This window comes from Sinocyclocheilus rhinocerous, unplaced genomic scaffold (assembly GCF_001515625.1).
Source record: "Sinocyclocheilus rhinocerous isolate Xijiao unplaced genomic scaffold, SAMN03320098_v1.1 scaffold1238, whole genome shotgun sequence".
NCBI classification, from domain to species: Eukaryota; Metazoa; Chordata; class Actinopteri; order Cypriniformes; family Cyprinidae; genus Sinocyclocheilus; species Sinocyclocheilus rhinocerous.
Genome location: NW_015662954.1, coordinates 1334755 through 1360949, shown reverse-complemented (window position 1 = coordinate 1360949; position 26195 = coordinate 1334755). Strand labels below are relative to the sequence as shown.

General features: G+C 39.5%; 1 protein-coding gene across 2 annotated transcripts; it reads right to left on the bottom strand.

Moving 5' to 3' along the window:
- Nucleotides 1-2264: 2264 nt before the first annotated feature.
- On the bottom strand, nucleotides 2265-18456 carry LOC107728564 (potassium/sodium hyperpolarization-activated cyclic nucleotide-gated channel 2-like). Of its 2 annotated transcripts, XM_016538776.1 has the most exons (5): nucleotides 18428-18456; nucleotides 12879-13025; nucleotides 12558-12798; nucleotides 7343-7507; nucleotides 2265-3743 (listed from the first exon to the last, which is right to left on the bottom strand). In XM_016538776.1, exons 2-5 carry the CDS (start codon nucleotides 13002-13004, stop codon nucleotides 2875-2877), a joined length of 1401 nt encoding a protein of 466 aa, XP_016394262.1. In that variant the 5' UTR covers nucleotides 13005-13025; nucleotides 18428-18456; the 3' UTR covers nucleotides 2265-2874. The 2 variants fall into 2 exon arrangements, with proteins under 2 accessions (XP_016394262.1, XP_016394261.1); XM_016538775.1 differs by lacking the exon at nucleotides 18428-18456 and having other exon boundaries at nucleotides 12879-13434.
- Between the last annotated feature and the right edge of the window lie 7739 nt (nucleotides 18457-26195).

The following is a 26195-nucleotide window of genomic DNA, read 5'->3' as shown; positions in this document are numbered from 1 at the left end:
TCAATCAAATGCATGTTTTTTATTACTGTTTCTGTTTTAAAAAACTTTTTTGAAGTTTATTTTTCTAGTTTCTTTTTTCTAATGCGCAATACCTCTCCAAGAAAATATAAACATTTTCCGTGCGCTCAACAGTGGAGTGGATTGATTGAAGTTGTCACAGAGATGCCTTCTGAGGGAAAGATGCCTCTCAAGGGTTCACCATGTCATCTTTCAACATCTTGAGTAGACTGACCACACTGTCAACTCAGAGAAAGTTCAAGAGAGGAACTTACATACAGGAGCACTTAGCAAATGTCTAAAGTTTACTTCTTTTATGGTAGCTTGTCTGACAAACGCAAAATCGTGTTGAAACCTTAATAACTGTCAGCTTAGACATTAAACAGGCTCTCAGAGGAAAGTATGACTACAAAAACACAACGGGTACTTGGGCAAACATTTTTTTAAATGAGATTTGCACATTTTTGTTGGAAAATTATAGCTGGTGATGAGAGATGATGCTGTGGTTTACTTCCATTTATGATCTTAAGCAAATATAATTGCATTTCAGATATGCTGGACCAAACATCATAGACCTGATGTAAAGAAGTCAATTAAGTTAAATTAAACGGTAAGTAAATTTGACCCTGGGCCTGTCATTATACACCTTTATTTCACACAAAGCTGCAAAACAACCCCAGGCTCTTGTAACATCCTAATTAATGGAACACTGTTTGTTAAGTAGCTTCATCACAAGCTGTTTTGAAAGTTTATTCAAACAACCGCATAACCGCTGCTAAAAACATGGCTCTTTAATCAATATAGTCATGAAAAAATAACCACAGATGGTATGGATAAATGATGATAAATCAAATGTATGCAGAGTTGTAAAAGTTAACATGCCCTCCAGACAAAAGTTTCATAATAAAAAAAAAATTTTCCTCTACCATAATGCATAGTATAACTTAGTGGTACTTTGTGGAACGTGTGTATTGTTAATGATAAATCCAGCTGAGACAAATATTATTTTCTCATGGACATATTGTAAACTTTATTGCTTGAAATATTACTTAGAATTTGGCAAAAAAAAAGTAACACTTGGCATATATTGAATAAAACCAACATCTGTTTTTGGTGCAACATAAAACTGAGGATATCATTAAAAGCAGCTATTAAGGTTGTTGTTGTTTTTTAATCAGCTTATGGGGCGGCACTGGCTTGTGCACAGCAAGGTCCACAGGGAATCATTTAAAACTCTGTTTTTACAAGGGAAAGACATTATGATTCTATTCAAAGTAATCAAAAATGAACTTTACACCCTGCATACGAACAGTCTGATGCTATTTTCAACCATCTGCCCATTTTGTTCTTTTTTAGAAGGCATAAACGATCAATTCACGCTTGGCTTTGTCTCCAGGATGCCAAGAACAAATAGGAGCAGCCTATAGTCTCTTTCAAGCTGTGAAATGGTAAGTAACAGCAGAATATAAATAGGTTTTCAAGGATTCAAAGACTGAGAGGACATCAGACCTCATTAGGTAGCCATGGCGAGCGAGTTATTTAGTGCTCCAAAACAACTGATAGTGGAGCGACACGTCGTCACCTGATGGATCGCGTCACATTTCAGAGGAGGGGAGTAATCACTGTCAATGTACTCACTCGCTTAACCTCACTAGCTTTCTAAAATGTGCAGTCCCCCTCAACTGCTTAGGCTTTGAGCATTAAGTCATATTCATGAGCTTTATTTGTGGAGGGAGACTTTCACAAACAGGACAAAGCCACAATCTTTGAAATAAACAGTTCATTAATTATGAAACCTGACCTTTGAGAACAAAGCTACTTAAGTCCTTTGTAATTAAGACTTAAATGCATTTGAATGCACCAGATAAGGGCAAATGAGTCTCCCTGTCATTAAACTTCATACTTCAGCAGCATAATTAGCTTGAAATTTATGTGGTATTCACTTCCATGAACCTTAATTAGGAAACTGTTGATTCATTTAATTGTCCCAACGCTAAATGAAGTAAAATGTGCTCTGTTGTGGGACAGCTAAGAAAAACACACACGTATGGTCACACACACAGTATTTTGTCAAAATCAAGGCAATGAAATTATATTTGTTTTTATCCTTTCATTTCATTTGACACACCTTTACATGTCATCTCATGTTAACATTTTCCTTTGGCCCAACTTTGGTCTGAAGGAATAATACAAACACATGGACAGCAGTTCCAGTAAGAATACATTATTTGTTTTTATCCTTTCATTTCATTTGACACACCTTTACATGTCATCTCCTGTTAACATTTTCCTTTGGCCCAACTTTGGTCTGAAGGAATAAGACAAACACATGGACAGCAGTTCCAGTAAGAATACATCCCGTTTCGAAACCGATTTGGGACTCTCGAGCCGTTGAATACATTTTTTCTATAACAATTCTAATATTGTGCATTATAGGGTAAATATCTATTGTCTAGCCGGTTCATGTTGAGAAGAGGGAGTAAGCTCCTACATTGTGATCAGAAGCAAACTGCTAAGTACCGGTATTCAGACACATATCGTTTGAACTACAGTATATAAAAGGGAGTGGTACATTTGTAATCTTTGTGAACAGCTACAATGAAGAAAACCATTTCAAAGAGGCAAATTGTGAGGGTGGAAGCTACATTGATGTTTATATCATAGGTAAAATGGAAAAGTTCCAGTCGTGGTAAGAATGATACAGACATGTTCATTTTATACTAAAAAGTCTCGATGGTTTGTTTGCCCTTATGGCCAGTCACACCACATACATTCTGAGAGTAAATTTCAAAGGTGTGACGGGGGTCGGCAATAGTACTTGGTGAAGGAGAGTCCACACATTCCTGACCCAGACAGAGCCCACCAACTCTATTGTGGTCACAAATTCGACGATAATCTAGATCTGATGTGATGTGGTTCAGTTTCTGGGAGACTGATTATTGAATCCTTCTTGGGCAGTCCTGAATCCAAGCTGGGTCTCATCTGAGGGAGGGAGGCAGGAGGAAATGAACCTACAGACATTTGATGGGGTAGTGCCATTCTTGGTGGGATACTTCCTCTAAGACCAGCAGGGCCTGGGAGGTTCTGAGGGGGACCGATGGAAGTGGAGGAGACTCTGGTGGACTGAGGAGGGCTTGGGGCAACTGGCTGCACCATGTCATGGGGTAAGGACGGCTGGGAGGCGGATAGGACTCGGGCGTCCTGGCTTAGAGTGCTCCTGGGGACTGGAGGTCGATGTGTGGGACTGGGGACGTGTTGCTGTACAAGGGATAACTGGGAGCCTGAGGGTGCACCTGGGGGGCTAGAACCATACTGGAACGTTCGACCAGCAGTTGCCAGAGGGCTGTGGACAGGTGTGCTTGCAAGGGCAGAGGCGAGGGCTAAGGTGGAGTACTGGGAGCCTGGGGGTGTCTGGACCACCTGGAAGCGCCGAACCATGCGGGGAGACGGGACCGCCCCAGAACCCACTAGGCCCATCTGGGGACAGAAGCTCATGGCAACAGCCTGCTGAAGGCTAGCAATGGCAGAACTTGTACAGGGTTGACTAGAAGGTGCAAATATGTTCCCGTGAGTTGAAGGAGTCATGGACATGGCCCTGGGCCTTTGCATGTCCCCTTGTTTAACCAGTTTAACCATTTCCCGATCGTACTTAACAATCTCCTGGATCATTTCGTTCTCACGGTTGTTGAAGACGCCAGAGTTAAGATCGTGTTGTACTTTGTGCATCAGGATGGAGTTCTTCTTGCCTGAAATGTACAGATCACGGTCAGTTATTGCCTTGAACACAAATATCTGTTAACTAGGTAGGAATACTGCAGAGAAGGATCTCTAAGAGTAATATTACTAACAACCTAAAAGTTTAATTCTTATTACAGTGAACCCATTACAATCTACTCCAATGGTTCTCAATTCCAGTCTTCGCGTACCACTGCTCTGCATATTTTGCATGTCTCTCTTATTTAACACACCTGATTCAGATAATCAGCTCGTTAGAAGTTAGCTCCATGCATGAACTGTGTTCCAATTGACAGGGTCCCTACACAGTGTTCTTTGCACCCTACTCCCTGAACACAGGAAATCCATTGAACAGAGAACTGTAAAGTGTGACATAATATACCTCTCGAAATAAATACAATTTAAATTAATGTCTCGCACACTTTAATGCTCTCTGAATGGAACATATATGCTCCCTTCGAACTGGACCCTGTTGAAAAAACCGCATATTCTGGTTAGGTATGTTTTGAAGCATGGCTGCTGGTTTGAGCTGGCCATGTGCTGGTCCTAAGCTGGTCATGAGCTGGTTTAAGCTGGTCATGTGCTGATCCTAAGCAACTAGCTCCTGCTCAGGACCAGCTTAGGACCAGCTCATTACCACACTGTAAAAAAAATTCCGTAAAATTTACGGTAAAAAACCGGCAGCTGTGGTTGCCGGAATTTTACCGTAAAAAATATGGTAGCAACGTTTTCGTTTTTACGGTTTTAACTTAAATTTACAGTTAAATACCATTATTTCATTAACTGATATAATGTTAATATACCAACGTATTGAAGTACTGAAATCTGTTTTGTACCTCTGTAATACACTGATAACCACCAAATGCAGGTGGTGATGAGAAAGTCACATGATGAACCAAAGCCCATCACAAGCAGCTTTTAAATAATAACATATATAGAAGGTGCACAGTGTCATTCACACAAACACTAAACACCATCATGGTAACACACATCAAACTGAAATAATGAAATAAACATTCATTTAACAACATTAGGTATAACACACAACCCTAATATACAAATATATTTTTATTTATGAAATAAAAAGTCTCTCATCTCAGAAAAACGAACTATCCTGACCTGCCAGATGTTATACCGTACTTGTAGCGTGCACTCTTCAATAGGACGCGAGAACGCGGCGCCGTGCTGTATATCACTTCACTAAATCGCAGAAACTACGAGCATGCAACGCGTGAAATAAAAGTACAGTACCGATAAATCACATAACTGGTACTGTGTGTGTTAGCTGTGAAGGATTTGCATGAAGGTATGAGATTCATTCTATTCAGGAGCAGTTTCCACGTTTCATTAACAGTTCATGCTAGTATTGTATATTCACCATGGTAACTCTGTTGTTTCCATAACCCAAAAATACTATGTTATTTTCACTTTGTGTCATTTTGCATATGTTTAAACGACTGCGGTGGCTCAAATAGACAACTCTGTGCATGTCCTTGAGTGGCCCAGCCAGAGCCTGGGATTGAACCCAATCAAATAATTATGGAGAAACCTGAAAATGTGCATCTGCCTCCATCCAAGTTTTGCTTTGTCAGTATGGTGTATGGAGTGTAGATTGATGTGGAAAAAAAGTAATTTAAAGAAGTTTATCATAAGGCAGCAACATAAAATGTAAAAAAAAATAAATAAATGAGGCACAGTGTGTGTATATATATATACATATATATATATATATATGGTAAGTGGGTCACGACTTGATGACCATGTGAAAACATGGGTCCCAAAGCCAAACCAATTGAGAACCACTGGTCTATAGAGATGGTCTGTCAAGGTAAAAAAATAATCCAAGAACATGACTCAGGAAATGGCCTCTTAAGAAACGTGTCCAATCGGGGTGAGGTAAACCCCAAACCAGCATAATTATGCTGTTTATTTTTAAAATATGTAGTATTGCACACCTCTAGTATTGTCTTTTGGTTTGACTGTGTTGACTGAACTTGTTCAGATGGATGTTTGCACTTTACTCAGTGGACTCCTGTAGTTTTTTTCTGATGACTGCTTTTTCAGACTGATGGGTCAACCAGTTCTCTGTGAACAACAAGCCCCAGAGCCCTGCTGAGATTTCCAGTGAGAGGGAAGCTATGTCTGGCACTGATGTCGTTGTGCTGAGTCACGGCACCGCTAACACTAACTCGCGACATGGCGCGTGCCTATCACCTACACCCTGCTGCTAGCAAGACAATTTGCAGCTAAAATGCTATCCTATGCACAGCTCCTGCTGGCAGGGCCCCAACATCGCCTTCAATTTCTCTCACCTCCGTCTCCAGTACCACATACAAATAACACTTAGAACTATCACTCGTGGTTTGAGCATGCAATTTCACCAAGCTGTCTTCCACAAGCTACATGCTGCATATCACGCAATGTGTGGCACAGATTTATGGCATTCATCATGTTTAGAGCTGAGATGTTGTCATGTTGAATAGAGCTGTTCAATTTGCTGTCCCAAAACCCAGGAGAATGAGCATTTTTAGCATTATTAGTATTTTCATGTTGTGGGGAATATCAGAATTTATACGTACAAATAAAGTTAGACATTATTCGAAGAGGCTTTTACTTTCTATTGTACAACATAAAACCGTACATTAAAGGTGAATTTTGAAACCATTGTGAGCTAACAAGGTGTATTGCTATTATGTAGCAACTTATATTTTTTAAAGGGGTCATATGATGCGATTTCAAGTTTAGATAAGATCCCTGAAGTTGCAAAGACTAAAGTCTCCAAAATAATGATCTTTAAAAAAGCATCATATGACCCCTTTAAGCACATTATGGTTTAAAATTTCACGATTGAGGTATGAATGATTTTTAATTTCTGCTTTAAGAACAAAAAAGGAAATTCTCTTCAAGTAACCTTATTTCAGAACATATTTATTTAAAAAACCCATAGAAAATTACTGAGGGAACCCATGCCGAAATAAGCCTTCTGGTAAGCCTACAAATTTACGTCATGACTGAACCTCTCTATTCCCATAGTAAATAAACTGTCACTTCTGATGTTCTTAAAATTAACAGCCAACATTGACGTTGCAGCAGGTCATTGAATGTGAGACTGTGGTAGTGGATGTTCTTCTGCAAAGCATCTGTGGTCTGAACTGATCATTTATGGAATCTGGCTGCCATGGCAACAGCGGCGAGTGGGGTGGCTGCATGGCCAATATGTAAACAACTGAGGTGGTCGTGTGACAGGGAGTGACATCAGCAGCACACTGACCTTGGGAGATAAGGAAAGAGGATGCTGAGAGGGGTGAGGAGGGCAGGTGGCCTGCCTCTCTTGGCAAATTACGTGTTTATGTGCTCAGGACACAAGCCAAAGATGGCAAAACAGTCGTGTTGAAGACAAACAAATTTTGGAGGGGACTCAAATCTGCCCACAGATGTGACCAATGGATATCCAAACACATGGATTCTGTGCTGTGTACCAGTAATGCCTCTAACACAGTTAAATACACCTTCACAAAATTCACTGGGGGAGTACTATAGTATTACTATGGTTCTTATAAGCACAATGCTACATATTAATGCTACTGAATTTACTCTCTAGGCGACTTACCTATTCGATCAAGGCGGTCAATGGCTACTGTCTCAAATGCTCTCCTCATCATTGGATACTCCTCCAGTGCTTCATTGAAGTTGTCCACAGAGAGCGAGTATAGTCGGCAGTAGGTGTCCGCTCGCACACTGGCGGTTCGTCTTCCACGGGTCAACAGGCAGATCTCTGAAAATTAACAGGACATATCATGGTTGTGGGTCTCGAATATGTCTTAGTTGGTTTTATTTGGGTCTTTAGTACTTGTCAAGCTGGGAGTCCAGCTAAGACCAGCAAACCACCGAAGGCTGGCTGTACCTGGTGCTGTATCTTCTTTTATTAAGATTTATTTTTGGCATTTTTGCCTTTATTATGATAGGACAGTTTAGAGCTGACAGGAAGGGAAGTAGGAGAGAGAGAGAGCGGGGCTGGATCGGGAAAGGTCAGGATTCGAACTCGGGACACCTGTAGCGCAACAGTATGTCAGCATGCTGCCCACATGCTGTTGGCACCGACATGCTATACCTTCTTAAACCAACCTAATGGTTTGCTGGTCTTGGTTGGTTTTAGATAGGTCTTCAGTACTTGTCAAGCTGGTTGACCAACTAAGACCAGTGAAGGCTGGCTAGGCCTGATGGAAAAAAAAAACAGCCTAAGATGGTTTGCTCATCTTACCTGGTTTCCCAGCCATGTCAGGCTAGACCGGATTGTTGATTTTAGTGGTTTCTGGCACTGGTCAGTTGGGAGACCAGCTGAACACCAACTTGGCCATGCTAGTAGACCAAGTTCAATCATACAACATTGGTTTAAGCAGCTTTTCTTCAGGTACTTTGGTCTTAGCTACTGTTTAGCTGATTTGGCTGGTTGGCCAGCTGCTCTCCTAGTCTGACCAGTGGACAAAGGCCAAAAAAACCCTCTAAAACCATCCAGCTTGACCATGTGTTCTTTTTGGAATGTTGAACCAGGTAATCAAAACATCATTGGAACTAATGTTCTCTTGTGAACAGTATTCCAAACATCAACATAATAGTCATCATAATTAAGTTTTCTGTCTTTTCTCTTTCTTTTTGAAAGAACACAGCAAAATTGCACCACCCCTGGAGCTGAAACCTGAAAATGTAACTGTAGAGGACCTGACAGTTTGCTTTGTCTCCTGACTATGTCTCTTCTCTCTGAGAGGAAGGTCAAACTCAGCATTATGAAGAGGTAAGATCCTGTCACTGACTGAAAAGGCTCTATCTACACACACCCAGTCGAAAGGATGCTCAGCATTTGGGACATGCCCAGTTGAAAATGTGGCCACACTTCAAAGTGAATGTTGGCACAGCTCACTCTCATTGAAGTAGCTGTGGCCCTCATCCCTATAGAGTGGATAAAACTCCACTGAGGAGTCAAGTGGATGTTGCCTGTCATAAAAAATCAATAAAGCTTTAATTCTGGGTAACATGTGCATCTTAATAAGGACCTTTGAGATAAAAGACTTAATATTCTGTTCCTTAAACAGTTGTTCAATTAATAATACTGAATTTTTAGTCCGATTTGGTTGTTTTTTCAGAACTGTCAACTGGCCTTTTTTATTTATTCAATCTACCAAAATGTATTTATTTCTTAAAATTAAATTAATATTTTTAAGGAGATTAAAGGATGCTTACCTGTTTTTTTTTATTAGGAAACTACAAAAATACTGATTAAGAAAGTGTTCTTTTTTGCACTGGTTATTGTATTTCATTAAAATGTGTAGAATTTCAATAAGTAATTTTGTAGACTTTGCATTTTCCTCTAGTGCTCCAGCTGTTGGTGCAGCTCATTGGGTCTTTGAAGTTTTTTTTGTTTTTTGTTTTTGGCAACGTCCCTTTTTGACAAGCCTTTGTAAAGTTGGCACACACAGCTTCTTGTTAAATACTGCATGTGAAATTCTTTCAAAATCTAGGGCTCAAAAACTGATTAATACACATGAATTGTATACTAACAAGGGCACTGGTTTGAAAGCTAAATTGATTGAACGATACAACTGAACCAGAACTTGTGCACTTTCAAAAAAAGTCAGATTTTACCTCTAATAATAACCCTGCAAAAACAGCAGTCTGCCAAAAATCACATTTTCACAACATGCCCAGTTTGGGTTGACGTATCCCAGCGTGCAAAACTGAGCTGTCAGATCTGTGATGAAGTGCCTCCTTTACCACAAGTGTGGAGATCAAATTTAGCTCCAGTTTACAGTCATTACATTAACAACATATAATATCACAAACCTCCCTGTATTTCATGGCCCAAAAGAAAACGAAAAGAAATTAACTGAAAGTGCTTGCTACTGTGGATGTTCACATATAACTTTAGACGCTGACTACATATGCCTACATGCAGAGCCGATCCTCCCTATATGCAAAATACGCAAGCTGCGTAGGGCCCCGAAACACCAGGGGCCCCCTTGCTCTCAAAGATGATTTCATTTTAGTTTCGTTTTTGAATTTGGCCAGCGGTTATGAAAACATGAATGATCATTTCTTTTAATGCGGTGTGCTGTCGCCCTTTCTACGTAAAAATCAGTCAAATCATGTAATGTGAATATCGTACAGTCTTGCTCGAGACTAAAAAGAACGTGTTGAAAGCGTACCGACCCGCGGAAGAGACAGTGTTTCTCAAGTGCTTTCCGCGAGCACGATTCGAGACGGAGTGAAACACGGACAAATGCGTTTCATTCATTCGTTCATAACCACTCATACCCCACTCCACCGCCCCCCCCCCCGCCGACACAGTTTTGCGTAGGGCCCCCAGAAGTCTAGGATCGGCACTGCCTATATGCTCTATTCAGTGTATCATTTATGATATATAAAGCTCCGCTGAGGAGATTAATGATGATTTCTCATTTCTATAAGCTGTTAAGAACCATGTGCTTAATGTATCCATGTTCCACTCTTATGAACGTAGCCAAATGCGGATTTAAAAGCCGTGTATTCACTTAAATTGAATACAGTAGCATCTACAATGGCTTATGCTATTAACCTAATCAAATGGCCATGCTATTTTCATGGTAGCCTAAAGTCATGAGAGACTGTTTTTATATTTGTTTTTTCCATGGTTAATGGGTTTAATTTGGTGCAATTCAACCCTAAGGCCCAAGAAAAGTGTATTGTAATATACTGAAAAATGCCGTCGTCTGAAAATGACTTTCATTGTATGGACAAAAGCAGTTGAAACATGCTTCAAAATATATGTTATCTTAATATATATTTGGGTGAACTATCCCTTTAAGACCTTAACATGTAAAAAATGCATTGCATTTGAATACTGTGAACAGAATGTGGGCTTTTTATTTACTGTAGCATGTTAAAAAGCAGAGACGCTGTGATCAGTATAGAATACCATGACAAATCAGTCTGGCATCATGAATAAGCCCCTCTCATGCATTGTAAAAGGTACAGTGTAATTGTTTTTGGCGAGGGAATCTCTATATTCGTCATTATAAATTGCTCTGCCATTGCTGTTCTGCTCCACTAATTAGGTGTTATTAATTGGGCACATTTGTTCTTTATCTGTGGCCCTCCTTCAGTGCTTCTGGCTCCTGGTATATTTGCAGCCTCTGTGAACTCTGCTCCTTGCCGCTCCCAGACCATGCCCTAAAGACTCTGGAAAAAGTGCTGTCTTTTTTCTGGATCACCAAAGCAAGCCCCTCGAAGGGGGCGGCATCTTAAATGGGACAAAGCTCGCTGGAGGGAGAAACTAAGGAGTCACGTTCAAATGTCAGTGGTATTTATCACTGTATTCCAGTGCAAGTGAGCTGTTAGCGTTTCAGATGGAGCAACGATATGATTTTAAAGCATTTAAATTTCTATTTTTTTAAGCCTTCAGTTTGAACACAAACCAGTGAAGGCTTTTTATCTTTATCAAAAATAGTAAAGGAATGTGAACAACAGGATTCCAATTGGAATTCTAATTGGAACTTTTAAAGTATTTTGTTTTTACATAATTTATTTATGGGACTTTTACTTTGAAATTGCATTCAAATATATGCTAACAACAGTTTAGCCTTAAAGTGCCCCTATTATGCCATTTTTAAGGTTGCTAATATTGTTTTATGAGTCTCCTAAAACAGGTCTACATGCATGCAAGGTCAAAAAACACGTTAGTTTTCTATTTACTCTCACAGCGTAGGATACAGCGTCTTCTCGACATGATGTTAACCACACGGAAATTTTACTGTTTGTGGGCGGGCAAGTTGGCGATGTAGAACGTGGGCAGACATTATGCAAATGTGTTACTTTGTGACGTAGCGCCGTAACAGAATAAGATTCGAATTCCTGACGACTCGTTTAGGCGATTGCGAGCCGACTCTTTTTTTGATAGACAATAACTTTATTTATCGTGTACTGTCGGCTTCACAACTTTGCAGATAGTTTATGTTCACATACAGCTACATGACACACTGCATGAAAGGTAATATTCGAAAAGGCATAATAGGGGCACTTTAAAACATAATTTTATTGCAATATGATGGGTTTGGTATGATAATGAGTGATTTAATTGACTTGTGTGATTTTAGAATTTTCTTTGATTAGGAAATGTAAAAATGTAGTATATTATGATAATCAAGTATAATGGTAAAACTAATACTTTTATCTTTTATTTAAAATAAATATTTTATCTTTTATTTATTCTTTTATTATTACTTCCTTTGGAAATTAAAATTGTATGTTTTTTTTTAATACATACTTTCTTCTTGGGCCTTTTACCTTGAAGTTGCATTTTAATATGTGTTACCAAAATGTCACAACAGTTGGAAATGTAACCTTACAAAAAATTTACCTTGGGAAAACATTTGGCTGCATGTAATTCACAATGTTATTCGAATTTGATTAAGTTTGTTATGATAATTTGAATATAATGAGTAGTTTAGTTGACTTAATTAATTCCTATGATTTGTATTGTTTTTTTATTGTTCAGGACAGGTATAATTTAGGTAAACTCAAATTCCTAAAGGCCCTTTTGTTCCTTAAAAACTGAATTTTTACTGCCTTTGGAAAATTTTAATGTAATGTTCTTCAGTACTTCTTAGTGTTTTTTATTTTTCAGAATTTTCTGTGGTGACTTTTATTTTGATATGCACTAACAGGATGTCAAAACACAACAGTTTAGCTTTGCACCGTTTATCCATTTGGCTGTATGTAGTGATATTGTAATTATAATGTTCAAACTGATATGTTTCTGTATGAATATGATGTTCTTTCTGTGTGTTTCTTACCCCCAAAGTAGGAGCCGTCAGAGAGCTTCATACCAATATTCCCTTTGGTCAGTACGCTGACTACGCCATGCTGAATGAAGTACATCTTCTTGCCGATGGTTCCTTCACGAATGATGTAATCTCCTGGTTGGAAGACCTCGAAGTGGAGTTTAGTTAACATTGCTGTCACAAAGTTGGGATCTGCGTTGGCGAAGAGCGGCATGGATGCCACCAGCTTCCGGCAGTTGAAGTTGACAATTTCCTGGAAATGCAGAAGTGAGTTTACTGTCAGTTCGAAGGCAGGTTATCAGTTGTGTATTGTTTTCTGCTGCTAAATGGTACCTCTCGTAACGGCTCGTTCAGTTCTTCCAAAATGCTTTCCTCGTCGAACATCTTGCCCTGGTATCTGTGCTCATAGTAATCATGGATCTTCTGCCGGAAGTCAGCCGGAAGTTTGTGGAAAGACATGTACTGCTCAACTTGCTTGTACTGAGAACAAAAAAGGACACAGGATAAGTTATGTTAAGCTGACATTTCAGGACACACTTTTGACCCAAAATTTCCAACCACCAACATGTGGGTTGCCCATTTGAATCCTATACGTGGCCTCTTTTGTGGAGATGTGATATGCTGACAGGGATCACTATATACAGATTAAAGCAAATATTTAAACATCCAAGCTTGTTTTTCTGTATGGGCATTCCTGCGGAAGTTATTTACAGTGGATGTCATAGACTAAAGAGTATATGATAATATGATGTTCTCAAAGCAGGAAGAGTATGATGAAACGGATGATAAGCTCTATTCATAGCACAGTAGTTAACCTTTTCTGCATCATTGCCTGTCATTGTTGTGATGGCTTACTGGTTTATGTTACAGGAATATACAGTACATTTATTGCATTAAATGGTTTTGGCTATGTATGATGTGTAGAAATTAGATTACATAAAACAAATAATATATTTATGGATGATTCAAAAGCATATCATTGATTCTTAAAACACAGACCTACTGCAGATCAGCCATTAGTTTTTAATGAACAACATTTATACTCTAGAACTAATAAGAGATGATCTCTAGAATATTTTTAACACACGCTCCATATGATTAGATGTTTTTCATGATTTTTTTCTTTCAAAATGCATAACTCCGTATTTAATGTAGATATTGAACTAACTTAAGAAAAAACATTACTTTTATGTCCTGCAAAAAGGAAGAGGTTTGTTTTATTAAATTTTCTGTCACAATGTGTCTAGATGGATGGATGGATGGATGGATGGATAGATAAGATAGATAGATAGATAGATAGATTTTGATGTCTTGTCACTGAAGCAGTCAAGATCTCACATTCCATCAAACACTTATTACCAAGAAGGGAGGCTATTTACAGTATAGGGGTGTGCTAAATTTGAACATTATTTCAAAGGCAGTGTTAAAGGTAAGACATCTTCTGCGGCCTCTCAGACCTCATATTCCAACATAACCCAACTATAGCAGGTCATGTGCACACCAGGATAATGACGTGGGGGAAGGTTGATGCTCCTTAGTGACCTCCCAGCTGGATGGATGGTGTTGGTAGGAAAAAGCATGTGGATAATGACTGTCGGTATGTGCGCGGTGACATATGCTCTGCTTGACAAGCCTTGGGTCGATCCTCGAGCTACTAACAGGGTGCAGTCTGTTGCACATGTTAGTGACAGGTGCTGTCTGTTTTACAAGTTTACAAGATTATGTAAGTATTTCCGCTAATTATTGGTGTTTGCTAAAGAAAGAATCACAGTTACTATTGGTCATATTTATGGCTTGGGATTTTTAAAACACTTTCAATTTTTGGACCCCACTGACTTTCATTATATGGACAATAACAGTGCTTCAGAGTGTCTTCTTTTGTGTTCCACAGAAGAAAGTTAGTCATACAGACTTGGAACGACATGAGGGTGTTTTCATTTGTGAGTGAACTATACTATAAAAAGTATTGAACTTCCTGCGTGAATGCTAAAAGCCATAGCAGTGCCTTATCAAATAAACATTTTCTTCACAATATGTAAAGAACAGTTATCTTCTCCATTTTTGAATCAAAGAACCCAGAAACCAAGACAATCTAGAACCATCCCAAAATGTTGGCGATAAAACTGGTTCTTAAGTGGTTGTACCTTTGCCAGACCAGTGAAAAGGGGTTGAGAAGAAGAAAAGACATGTGCCAATAGATCTCCGTGCAGTTGTCATGACATTTGCGGCATATTCTTCAACAGATCTGTCAAGATGTTCCACAAAAAATGCTCTGTTTTTTCATTCTTGAATGATCTGATTAGATAACAATGAGCATATTCTGTAGATAGCATTGATAGTCGCGAAATGAGACAAATAACATCACTAATCCTCAAGAACATTGCTGAAGGCTTAAAATGCCTCATAATAAAGCTTACAATTCCTGTCAAATGCAGAAAGGCGCTGTATACAGCAGACGTGGCATGTGTGTGTTAGCATGCACACTGTTACTCATCGTCCCTTTGGCAGTGGGTAGGGAATCATGGGAAGTGCAGTGACTGACTTTAATTAGCTCAGAGTGGAAATCCCTATCATAAACCCATTTCATGAAAACCTTTTGTTTCGGTAATCCAGCCCAAATCCTAATCTAATTCAATCTTAATTAATTATGATTGGATAAGGGATTTATACAATCGCACACAACCCAAAGAAACAACTGGGGGGGTCCCAGCATGCCATTTTTGCTTTCCACTTTGTATTTCTTTCTGCGTGTAGTAATAGCACAATGCTAATTGCAACAGGCAAATAACTGGGAATAAGACACATCTGTAATGAGCCTAATTTACATGCAAAGGAGGTATGTTGGCACTGAAAACATGAATTCATTTAAATACTGAAGGTTTAAAATGCAATAGTGGTGCAAATCCTTAGTAATTTCCCCCAAACTGTCTAATATTGACAAAACCATGATTAAACACTCAATATCATGAAAAAGCATCACAAACGCCTGTGTTTACTTGCACACCAACATTTAGCCACCTCCAAATAACAGTGCCTACTTGTCTCGTCAAGCTCGACAAACTCTGTAATTTACGCTTTGTCCCTTTCGATCAAGGAAGTCTATTTTCTCCTTACTTTGGTTCATTCAATCAGCCTTGAAAAGTAAGACAAGGTGTTAGCAAACAGAGTTAGCATTAGCTTAGTGTCAGTAAAATAAGATACACATCTGGTGACCTGCACTAAACCTCTGGACAGGTAGATGATCAGATTAACCTGTGTAAGCTTCCTAACAGACGTCATCAAAGAAGCGATGCAATGTTGCGTAATATAGTAGACATAATCAACTTTGTCCTTCCAATATGAATGAATTGACATACACTGGGATCAAAATCTTTTCAGGGACAGTTGAATTGAAAAAAAAAATTTGTACTTCCATAGCTCACTCACTGTTGTTGCAATGTACAATGTACAGAATTGCTTCTAACCCAAGCTAGCTTACAAATCGCACAGCTCCAGTAAGCACGTGGAAACAAGCTATTAATTATGAACTGAATGTTAGCACACGTGCTAACTGCATGAAATCCTATCACATTTTCAGGCAGTCCACAGTTTTTTCTTTTTCTTTTTAACAGGACAGGCAGTTTATCTTCTGTCAGTGACATAAAGGGATGATATATTTCCCATGACCACCTGCCAAAGCATCAAGGTCATCGTAGGCACCAAGGAGGGGGGATGAAAGCCTAAGTCCTGTGTACCATATATCAAGCTTTTGTTCCATATGGACATCGAATCCATCAGCAGATACACTTATACCATAGATATCCAATGGCAACTAGGATTATGGTGGTTTACCGTTGGGTAATAACCAACATGATGCGAGACCCCTACAACCCTGTAGTCCACAACCTTACACAAAGATCAGAACCACTTACAACAGTAAGGTGGTAATTCTTCTGTAATATTGTTGCCAAAAAGACTAAGAACTGTAATATATTATTTAAATGGTTTCCATACATGACGCTACCAACAGTCGATATGTTTTCTTGTGTACAGTTCATGTTGTAGAAAACGCTGTGATCAATATTCTAACATACTGATCTAAGCAGAGACCGCGGTGCGTAATGGTCGATTGATACAGCTCGATCTGTACATCTCAGCAGGCCTGTACGTACAACCACAATTCCCTGGGGTGCAGTAATGTCGAGAGTTGACAGAAACTGATCTGAGACTTGTGTTGTTCTACTCCATGCGAGCATTTGTCAGAGGCCGGACCTAAACAGGTGTTTGAAAGTCAATGTTTAGCAATGTAATGCTTGTTACATAATGGCTAACGTCCCGTTCATCTGTCGTTGTCTGGCAATCCATTGGTTTCCACATAGCAGGGGAGATGGACATGTGATGGGACGACGGGGGATCTACACAGGGACATTGTGCTGTTTGTTCATCAGGTTGCAAAGGCGTGAGAAATGTTTCTGTCTGTAAAGAAGGGATTCTCGACTACACTGAAAAATTTGTTAGCCAAACTTCTAATAAACTTTCTTTCGTATGCTTTTTGCAATGGCTTTTCTGTGTAAATACATTCCTGCTATTCTAGACATGCAAAAACTTGTGACCATCACAGCAATCCACTTTTTCCTCTCCACCAGTGTGATCCCCTTGATCTAAAATGTGCTCAAAAATCATCAACTTTTTAATGTGTAGTTTGGCACAAATTGCATGTTTATTTTAGATCATGAGGGCAAAACCAGCTTCCTATGGGCCCTTTATCTCATGCAAAGAATGGCTTTTGTTGATATCTTTAGCACGTTCTACTCCCCTGCTGCCATAGTGGCTCTGTTATCTGACGGCAAGCAGCTCTGTTGCTAGTGATTAATGAAGAGGAAAGTCTGCCGCCTGAGGCGAGATTTGATGAGCTCCACCGAAAGTCGCTTTGGGATTTTCCACATTACATCATTCCTTCAAATGTTGTCATAATATATGTATGTTTAGAGTAGAATTAAAGTTATGCTCTTAATAAAGACTAGCAGGATTACCTTTAAATACATTTTAGTACCTTTGAATGTGCTTTATAGATGTAGTGAAACACTACTTCCCATCCCAGCTTGATGTGCAGAAACAACTATGTTGTTTCTATAAGTTTACTATAAGTAAGCCATTTGTAGGTGGACTTTCCAAATTTTGTAATATTTTCGACTCAAACAATGGCCTGAGCGAACTTTGAGCAAACAAAGGAAGACATGAGATGCCAGAAAGAGTGGTAGGACAGATTGAGATCTGTTTCAGAAGTTTTCACCCTCCTCCAGGAGACCCACTTCAACTCTAATCAAACACACCTGAACCAGTTAATCCAGCTCTTTGGGATTGTTTAAAAATTACAGGCAGGGGTATTGAAGCAGGTTGGAAATAAACTTTGCAGGACAGTGGGTCTTCAGGAGCATGGTGAAAGACCTCTGCTCTATTTAAAACTGAATTTGATTGCTGATAAACTTTAAGATATGCTTAATTCAGTTCTGTCCATCTAACTGCTGTACCCCATTTCCTGTAGAAGAAACTTTTGACCCTTTTATCTGACTTGTCAATGTCACTGTCGTATGTAAGAACATGAATGCCTTTTTACTCAGGTGGGTATCAAATTTCTTTGAAATAGAGTATCCCCAAACATTCTTTTCTTTTAAAGCACATGGCAATAACAAAATAATGATCTATTTTTAGGGAAAAGGAGCACATAGTTAAGAAGTTTGTGACAAAATTGTTTGTGACGACAAGACACGGGTCGCAGGCTAGAGCTGCAGGTGTAAACAAGCACCAGATGCCGTGATTAGGAATCAAAGAAGACCAAATTACAGCAGTGGGAGGGACTGACAACTGATCAGATGAGAGGGAGACCAGTTTGCGGAGAATACCCAGAATCCTCAGCCGTAGGGATAGTTGGCCTGAGCAGTTTCATCCTCTCAAACAGACGATAGGTATTGACTTTGATCTGGCAAGATCAAACAAACGGTGACACATAAGAAGGTCATCTGCAGGTGTTTCAGTGTGTGTGTGTGTGTGTGTGTGTTTGGAGCATAGTACCCACCTTATCCTGGTACTGGCGCCGGGAAGAGTCCAGCGACTGTATGAGGGCAGTGGCGTGGCCAATGAACATGGCGTAGCAGGTGGCTCCTACGATCATACTCAGCATGGTCAACCAGATATCAGACATACTCTCAGGGGCCTGGCGTCCGTACCCAATACACAGCATATGGCTCATGGCCTTGAACAGGGCAAAGGAGTACAACTCGCTCCAGGAGTCGTTCTGCAAATTGGGATGTGAGAAATAAACAGAAAAAGAAAGAGAGACTTTGATTACTTCATCTGCACTAGATACACTCTGGATGTTAATCCTCAAGTCAAAATCTTGGCTCAGAAGGGGTATACCTTTACAAACCCCTATCAAAGGCATCTTGCCAAGTACTTTGGATAGCTACGTGCACCATGGACCTGTGATAGATTAATTATTCGATCACTCTGTCTGTGATTTAATGGGATTGTTTGTTGTTCAGTTGGGCTCTTGTTATAATGTCTTTGCTCCCCTTGCAAGTATCTGCATAAGACCTCAGCTGCTACGCTAAGGTGCCTCGTCTCTCTTCATAAGTGACTGATTTTTCAGGATTGACCTGATGGGTCCCTGTGAAATGTGGTTAACCTGATTTGCATTCACTTCGAGCTGGGTTAAGACAAGGCTATGAAAATCCCAAATCAAAGTCAAGGAGGCCACGGGTGACTTTGAATGACGAAGCGGGGGAAGAGTTGGAGGTGAAAATGGAAAATGAGGGTGATGGGTAATCAGTGAAATTACTTTGTGGAGATGAGTCGAGAAGTGGCTTAGTAGGGTTGGGATGGAGGAAGCCTCTGTTGAGGCCAGGACACACCTGGCTGCTATCCCCAACTGGCAGGTTGGGTGCAAAGACAGGCTACAGTGCACATGGAGTGCAAGTGTCATGGAGAAATAAAAAATATAAATGTGTTCCCAGACTCAACTACACAGTCCTGAGGCAAAAAAAACAAATGTGTTGCTGCAACCCCAACAATCCTGTCAAGCGCAGATGCAGACAAGACAGAGAAGACATCGTCTGGAGTCTAACCCTTTATTTGAGTAACTGCAAGGCTTGGCAGTGTAGAAAGCATGCAGTGTGGGCAGTGTGTCAGGGAGATTGTTTGCTTAGTTCATGTCTGCTTTCCATCTTCTTTACATGTCTGCCTTCCAAGACTTCCAGGCATACCCTGAGCAACAATTGTCTTCTGGGTTAGCTGGAACATCTTAGTAAGCACAGAGACAAACAATTAAACATCTAATGAACACAAACTGCTTAAATTCTACATTATATATTTGAACCCTCCTGACAAATGCATGGAAAAGAAACAAATGTAATTAACACTTCTTTTGTTGATGTTCATTCTTAAATGGATCAGAATCACACCTTCCACTACGAGACTGATTTCTCAGTTTTTTTTATTGCTACATGAACACCAACAAGCTGTAAACACAAAGAGTCACTTGGCAGTGCCATACTTCTCAGAGAGGAGTATGCAAATTAATGCAATGAAAGATATTGCATAGTATCAAAACATTCGCCATTCAACACCCTTTATCCATTTTATCCATTATGTGGATAAAAAGGCATTCACAAATTATTTCCTTTTCCCTGCATTTATGGAGGAAAAAAGAGGAAATGTTTAATGCTGCATACTCAGTTTTAAAAGACATGCATTGTAGCGCTGCTAGCATGATTTGGAATGAGCTAAATGAAAGATTAGCACACATTAGAGTATATTTGGTTGAGCAATTGTGTTTTGGTTATATTTGCCTAACTAGGGCCCTTAGCGCACATTTAACCTAGTGTTACTCTCCCCCACTGGCATTGAGATGACGAGACTTAACTGCTAAGTTGATTTAGCCGAGCTTGACTAGCAACGTAGACTGTCATTACTGTGGATTTCTTTGAGATGTATGAGCATAGGATTGTGTCGAGTCTACATTCAGCTGACGGAATCATGACTGAATTGTGCTTATATTAAACACACTAATTAGCGATAATTAGCTGCAATGCAAAGGTTTCCTTTGGCATTGTTTATCTAGTATTTCTATGTGTAAGAGTAAAGATTTGTATATGGTGTAAGAAACAAACCACTTGTAGAAAAATGAATGGGAGAAATCATAGTGCTAAATATGTCAGTTGTAAGAATTTAAGTCCTGCCTTTTCTGTTTAAAGAGCCATTCACTATATAACAGCTATACTTTACTGCCTCCACAGTAAATAGCTTTGCAGGACATTACCAAGATGGTCACCAATGAACTGACCTGCGCTAAAAGGTCTTTGGTAAGAGTCCTTCACTGTGAATGTGTAGATCAGTGATCCTCAAATCTGGCTCGCGGGATCCACTTTCCTGCAGAGTTTAGCTCCAACCCTAATCAAACAACTATACCTGTGATTTTCTAATGATCCGGAAGACATTGATTAGCAAACTCAGGTGTTTGATTAGGGTTAGAGCTAAACTCTGCAGGAAAGTGGATCTCGCGAGCCAGATTTGAGGATCACTGGTGTAGATGAAGACAGGCCATGTTGAGTCCATCTGTATGTGTCTGTGCATGTCTGGGGGATGCTTATCTGAACTTTGAATGGCTCCTCAAGCTTGCAGAGCTCATAAGCAAGACTCTTGAAAAAGACACGTGAGCAAGTACCTGTGAATCACACGTGCTTTATTTGGGATTCTAACTGTGCACGGATGGATTTGATGATGCTAGGTCATGGATCACAGGGCACAGCTGGATCAAAAGGGATCAAAGGGTGTATTTCAGTGCACTGATCTATCAGAGGAAAGAAACACAGCGGTAGGTGAAATGCGGCTGAACCACCTGTAACTCATTTATGTTAAGTCAAAATTGAATTTTAATTTGATGTGAGCATGATATCTCATATGATATTAATGATCTCTGATGTGTTTTTTTTTCAACCACTATTTAAGACTTAAAGGGATACTCCATCCCAAAATGAAAATTTTGTCATTAATCACTTACCCCCATGTCGTTCCAAACCCCTAAAAGCTTCGTTCGTCTTCGGAACACAATTTAAGATATTTTGGATGAAAACCGGGAGGCTTGTGACTGTCCGATTGACTGCCAAGTAAATTACACTGTCAATGTCCAGAAAAGTATAAAAGACATCGTCAGAATAATCCATCTGCCATCAGTGGTTTAACCGTAACGTTATGAAGCGACGAGAAAAAATTTTGTACGCGAAGAAAACAAAAATAACGACTTTATTCAACAATTCGTCTCCTCTGTATCTCTCCGCATCACTGTAGCGCAATTTTGGAGAATAACCCCTAAACGCAAGCAGCGTACGCTATTCTGTGTCGGCCGCGCTGCACGGATGCGCTGTTTTCATTCAAATCAAAGCGTAAATACACGTAGAAAACGTATCCTTGTGTCGTACACAAGGCTGACACAGATTAGCATACGCTATGGCTGACACCGAATAGCATACGCTGCTTGCGTTCAGCGGTTATTCTCCAAAATGGCGCTACGGTGATGCGGAGAGACACAGAGGAGACGAATTGTTGAATAAAGTCGTTATTTTCTTTTTCTTCGCGTACAAAAAGTATTCTCGTCGCTTCATAACATTACGGTTATACCACTGATGGCAGATGGACTATTCTGACGATGCTTTTCATACTTTTCTGGACCTTGACAGTGTAATTTACTTGGCAGTCAATCGGACAGTCACAAGCCTCCCGGTTTTCATCCAAAATATCTTAAATTGTGTTCCGAAGACGAACAAAGCTTTTAGGGGTTTGGAACGACATGGGGGTAAGTGATTAATGACAAAATTTTCATTTTGGGGTGGAGTATCCCTTTAAGATTTTTTTAGGGTCTTACCCTATCTGCAAACATGAAGGAGGCAAGTGCGTGTAAATTTGTTTTGGATTGGAACATCATCAGACTTTTTTCAGAATCCTGAATGATAATGCCTATTTAAGTTTTATTATATTCTATCAAATGAAGGAAGTTTTGGAAATTGTCTAGTGTTTTATAGCACCTCTGCTGAATCTTAACAACATCTCAGCGAGTGTGACTCACAGGCTTCATTACCACACAAAGACAGGCCTGTTGAGAGACCAAGCGGACACTTGAAATAATAAGACAGATCGTTTAACGCTGCGTCTTTCATTTCAAGCAATCTGCCTTTCGAAAGCTGCTGACCTTGATTGCTAAGCATTGGCAGCGACTAGAATGACTGCACTCAAAAACTACTGTTGTAACAAAAGCCAATGAGAAACCTGTCCCCATGTCACATGATCTCTTACAAGTGACAGCATATAAAGAGTGTATATTAATATATAAAGGACGAACAGGCAGGGAAAAACCTAAATAATCAGCATTTATCAGAGTTCAGTCTCACGAGTTTTTCAACTTTTCCATTGGTAAATTCAGTTAGTTGACGACAGTTCACAAACTGTTGCCAGTGGTTTATACCAAGGTTTAAAACAAGCCAGCCCTTTGGTTGTCAAGAGTGGCGTTCAGCCCACATGTGAATCCCCAGATAACACAAGTATAAATCATACTCTCAGTTAAGTTGTCTGGCGCTGCACACACTTTACCGAGCAAGAGTTCACGATCACTTACTGTAAACATCATTGTAGCAAATGTCCAAACAGTGTCTTATCTTCAGACTAGACTAAACAGCAGGGAGAACTTCTAGAACAGATGGATGATGGTGAGAATTAAGGGAGGGGTGACTCAAAGTGCTGGGCTGACTTGGGAAAGTGAGAAGAGCAGCTGATGGAGTCGGCTCCCCAATGTGCCCATGTGATTAACACTGTCAAACACTGATGACATCAGTGGAAGCTTTGGCTTTGTGATTTGCTTATTGTGTGGAATTGTTCAAGCATAATTGGAGGACTCAGAGTGACCTTCTACAGAGCCATTTGATGAGTCCAAGATTCAGTTCCTGGACTCAGCGAATGGCTCATTCCTATTTTTGTGTGTAACTGTAGATAATGGTACTTAAACTTTGGGCTACAAAACTTGAACTTGCTATTTGGGAGAGTTTTTGGGACCAAAGCAAGTTGGAAAGCAAGACTTACCACCATCTTGTTAAGAGACACCCAACAGTCTGAAGGGAAGTCCTGCAACATGGGCACCAAGAACTGCAGACAGCCATCCCAGTGGCACAAAAGCAGCATCATGCCAATCAGATTGAAGATGCGCATCACCGCACTGGCCAGGTCATAGGTCATGTGAAAGATCTGTCAGTCAAGATAAGAGAAGCATTACATTTAGCAGAAGGGAAGGGCTCTCTAGGACAATCCGGATCAAATTATCAGAACTCTGAAACAGAGACACAGGTAATCCATCTTCTCATATTTAATTTTTGGAGGGATTCCCTTGACAAGGTACTGTTTCAAAACCCTTTTGACCTGAAGATTATTTGTGAACTCTAGATTTGTGAATACGAGCACACATATTGAGACCAGGTTTGCCAAAGCTTTATGCAATGAGTACAGTACATCCTACAAACTTCATCCTGTCAGATTAGATTCAATACAGAACATGTCTGTGAATGATGAAAGTAATGTGCCAAGCTGATACCATGTTCTTCCTGGCGGGACTGGAAGAAAGACTGGAGAGCGGAGAATGTCTCTTAGAGACAGCTATGTGTGCAGTTTGTTTGTGGTTACAAAGTGGAGAAGACATGACAACTATTGGAGAGCGATCTGGAGTCAGTCCTGGATAATGCCTTGTGTGGTTGTGCAAGACTGTGTCAACACTTTCTTCCCATACCAGAAACAAGGCTTGTCACACCTGAGAAAAGCCAAGTGCTCCAAATAGCAACTAGGCCAAAATCAGAGATAGAAGAAGACAAGCAGAGACACTAGCTGGCATGGGTTGTCTTTCTAGCTTGAGAAGCAGCAGCACATGGAACAGGATCTGAGACAATGCAAAACACAAAACTGACTAGAGACTAATATTTGAAGAGAAGCATCATACCTGGAGCTCTTCAACAGTCGGTAGTTAGAGCTGTTTGTTTAGTATATCATTGTTGCTGTGCAGTTCTTGAAAGTCTCTTTGATCAGGGTCACTGGTCTCAAAGCAATGTGAAAGCGCTTATGGGTCTCATGGCACCACCATTTGAACTTGTTGAAATTAATGATACATACTAAATATAAATACTCTGTTGTCTTCTGGCATGCATAATTACTGTTGTGAGGAGATTGTCAAACATCAGCAGACCAATGTCCTCATGAAAACACTGGCTTGTGCAATCTTTACTTGTGTCTGTAAAATATGATCACCAGGCATGATTTTTAAGTAGTTTTTCGTGATTGTCATGTGTACCATGTGGTTGGTGGTATGAAACAATTTTGTTTCTAAAGTAAATGCTTTTAGTTTCCACTCTGCAGAATTTTATGTATGCACATAATGACAAGTACTTTAGCAGACTGAATTTCTTTCAGGAATTTTATTCAGTGCCCGACTACAAATATCTTTTTTTTTTTTGAATATCTGTTGTTGTAACCACAGAAATGCATCAATTAATATATCAATCTAAACATTTTGATTTCTTTGTGTTTTAGTTAACATACAGTTATGTATAAGCTGTATGAGCTTAGCATTTACAATGTTTCATTAAATTATAACTGGTCAATATAGACTGAACATCTAAACATTTTGCTTTAGGTTTGTAGTTTATTTGTGTTTTAGCAAGATTTTGATTGGCCTGATAGCTTAGCATAGCATTCACTGTTAGCTTGTAATCTTTTTAACTAACCATTTTGCTTTGTTTTTAATTACATTGCTGTTTGAAAGCTAACTAGCCTGACAGCTTAGCATTTTTGAACAAAATTAAAATGGTCAATCTAAAAATTTTGCTTTGTTTGAGTTTTTATTTTCTTTGTGTTTTAGCAAGATAACAACTGGCCTAATAGCGTAACACAGCATTCACCACTTGTTAACTCTTAATAAAATTAACCATGGTTTTTCAACAAATAATCCAAAAAAACAATGGTTACTATGGTTAAACCATGGTAACCACAAATTGACCATGGTTTTACTACACTAACCATGGTTTAACCATGGTATTTCTAGTAAAACTGTAGTTATACAAATAAACATATATACGGCAAAAAAAACATGGAGTCACACTTTATTTTAAGGTCCAGTTCTCGCTATTAACAAACCATTAACTATGACTTTTTCCTCAATAAACTTGTATTTTGCTGCTTATTAATAGTTATTAAGGTAGTTGTTAAGTTTAGGTATTGGACGTGTCCTGTATAAATGGCACATATGGCCACCCTAGGTAATGGGCAAAAACTAAGTGTGCTGTTGGGGTTTTTCTAGCAGTGTATGCCTTTTCCCTGATAAAAGATCACAGTTTAAGCATTTACATGACCTACACGTTATCGGGTTAACATGCTGACTTACAAATGGGTTTCACAACTTGGTCATATCTTTCAGGAGGTCTAACTCATGCTTTGTCCCTGCCTGAGTAATCAAGAGCTATAAGGGGGCCAAACAGTGTGAAGTGGATGTGGCACTGCTGTGCAAGGTTGATTCAGTAATTGAGGGCCATGCCTGGCTCACATTACCACTATGTAATCAGCAGCATAATTGTCTCATTTAGTGGT

Coding starts and splice junctions, on each gene's coding strand:
- LOC107728564 (XM_016538776.1), bottom strand. CDS start 13,004: ATGTCTTTCCACAAACTTCCGGCTGACTTCCGGCAGAAGATCCATGAT. Junction 12,799..12,878: donor TGAACGAGCCGTTACGAGAG/GTACCATTTAGC, acceptor CTGCATTTCCAG/GAAATTGTCAACTTCAACTG. Junction 7,508..12,557: donor TGACGGCTCCTACTTTGGGG/GTAAGAAACACA, acceptor GTTAATTTTCAG/AGATCTGCCTGTTGACCCGT.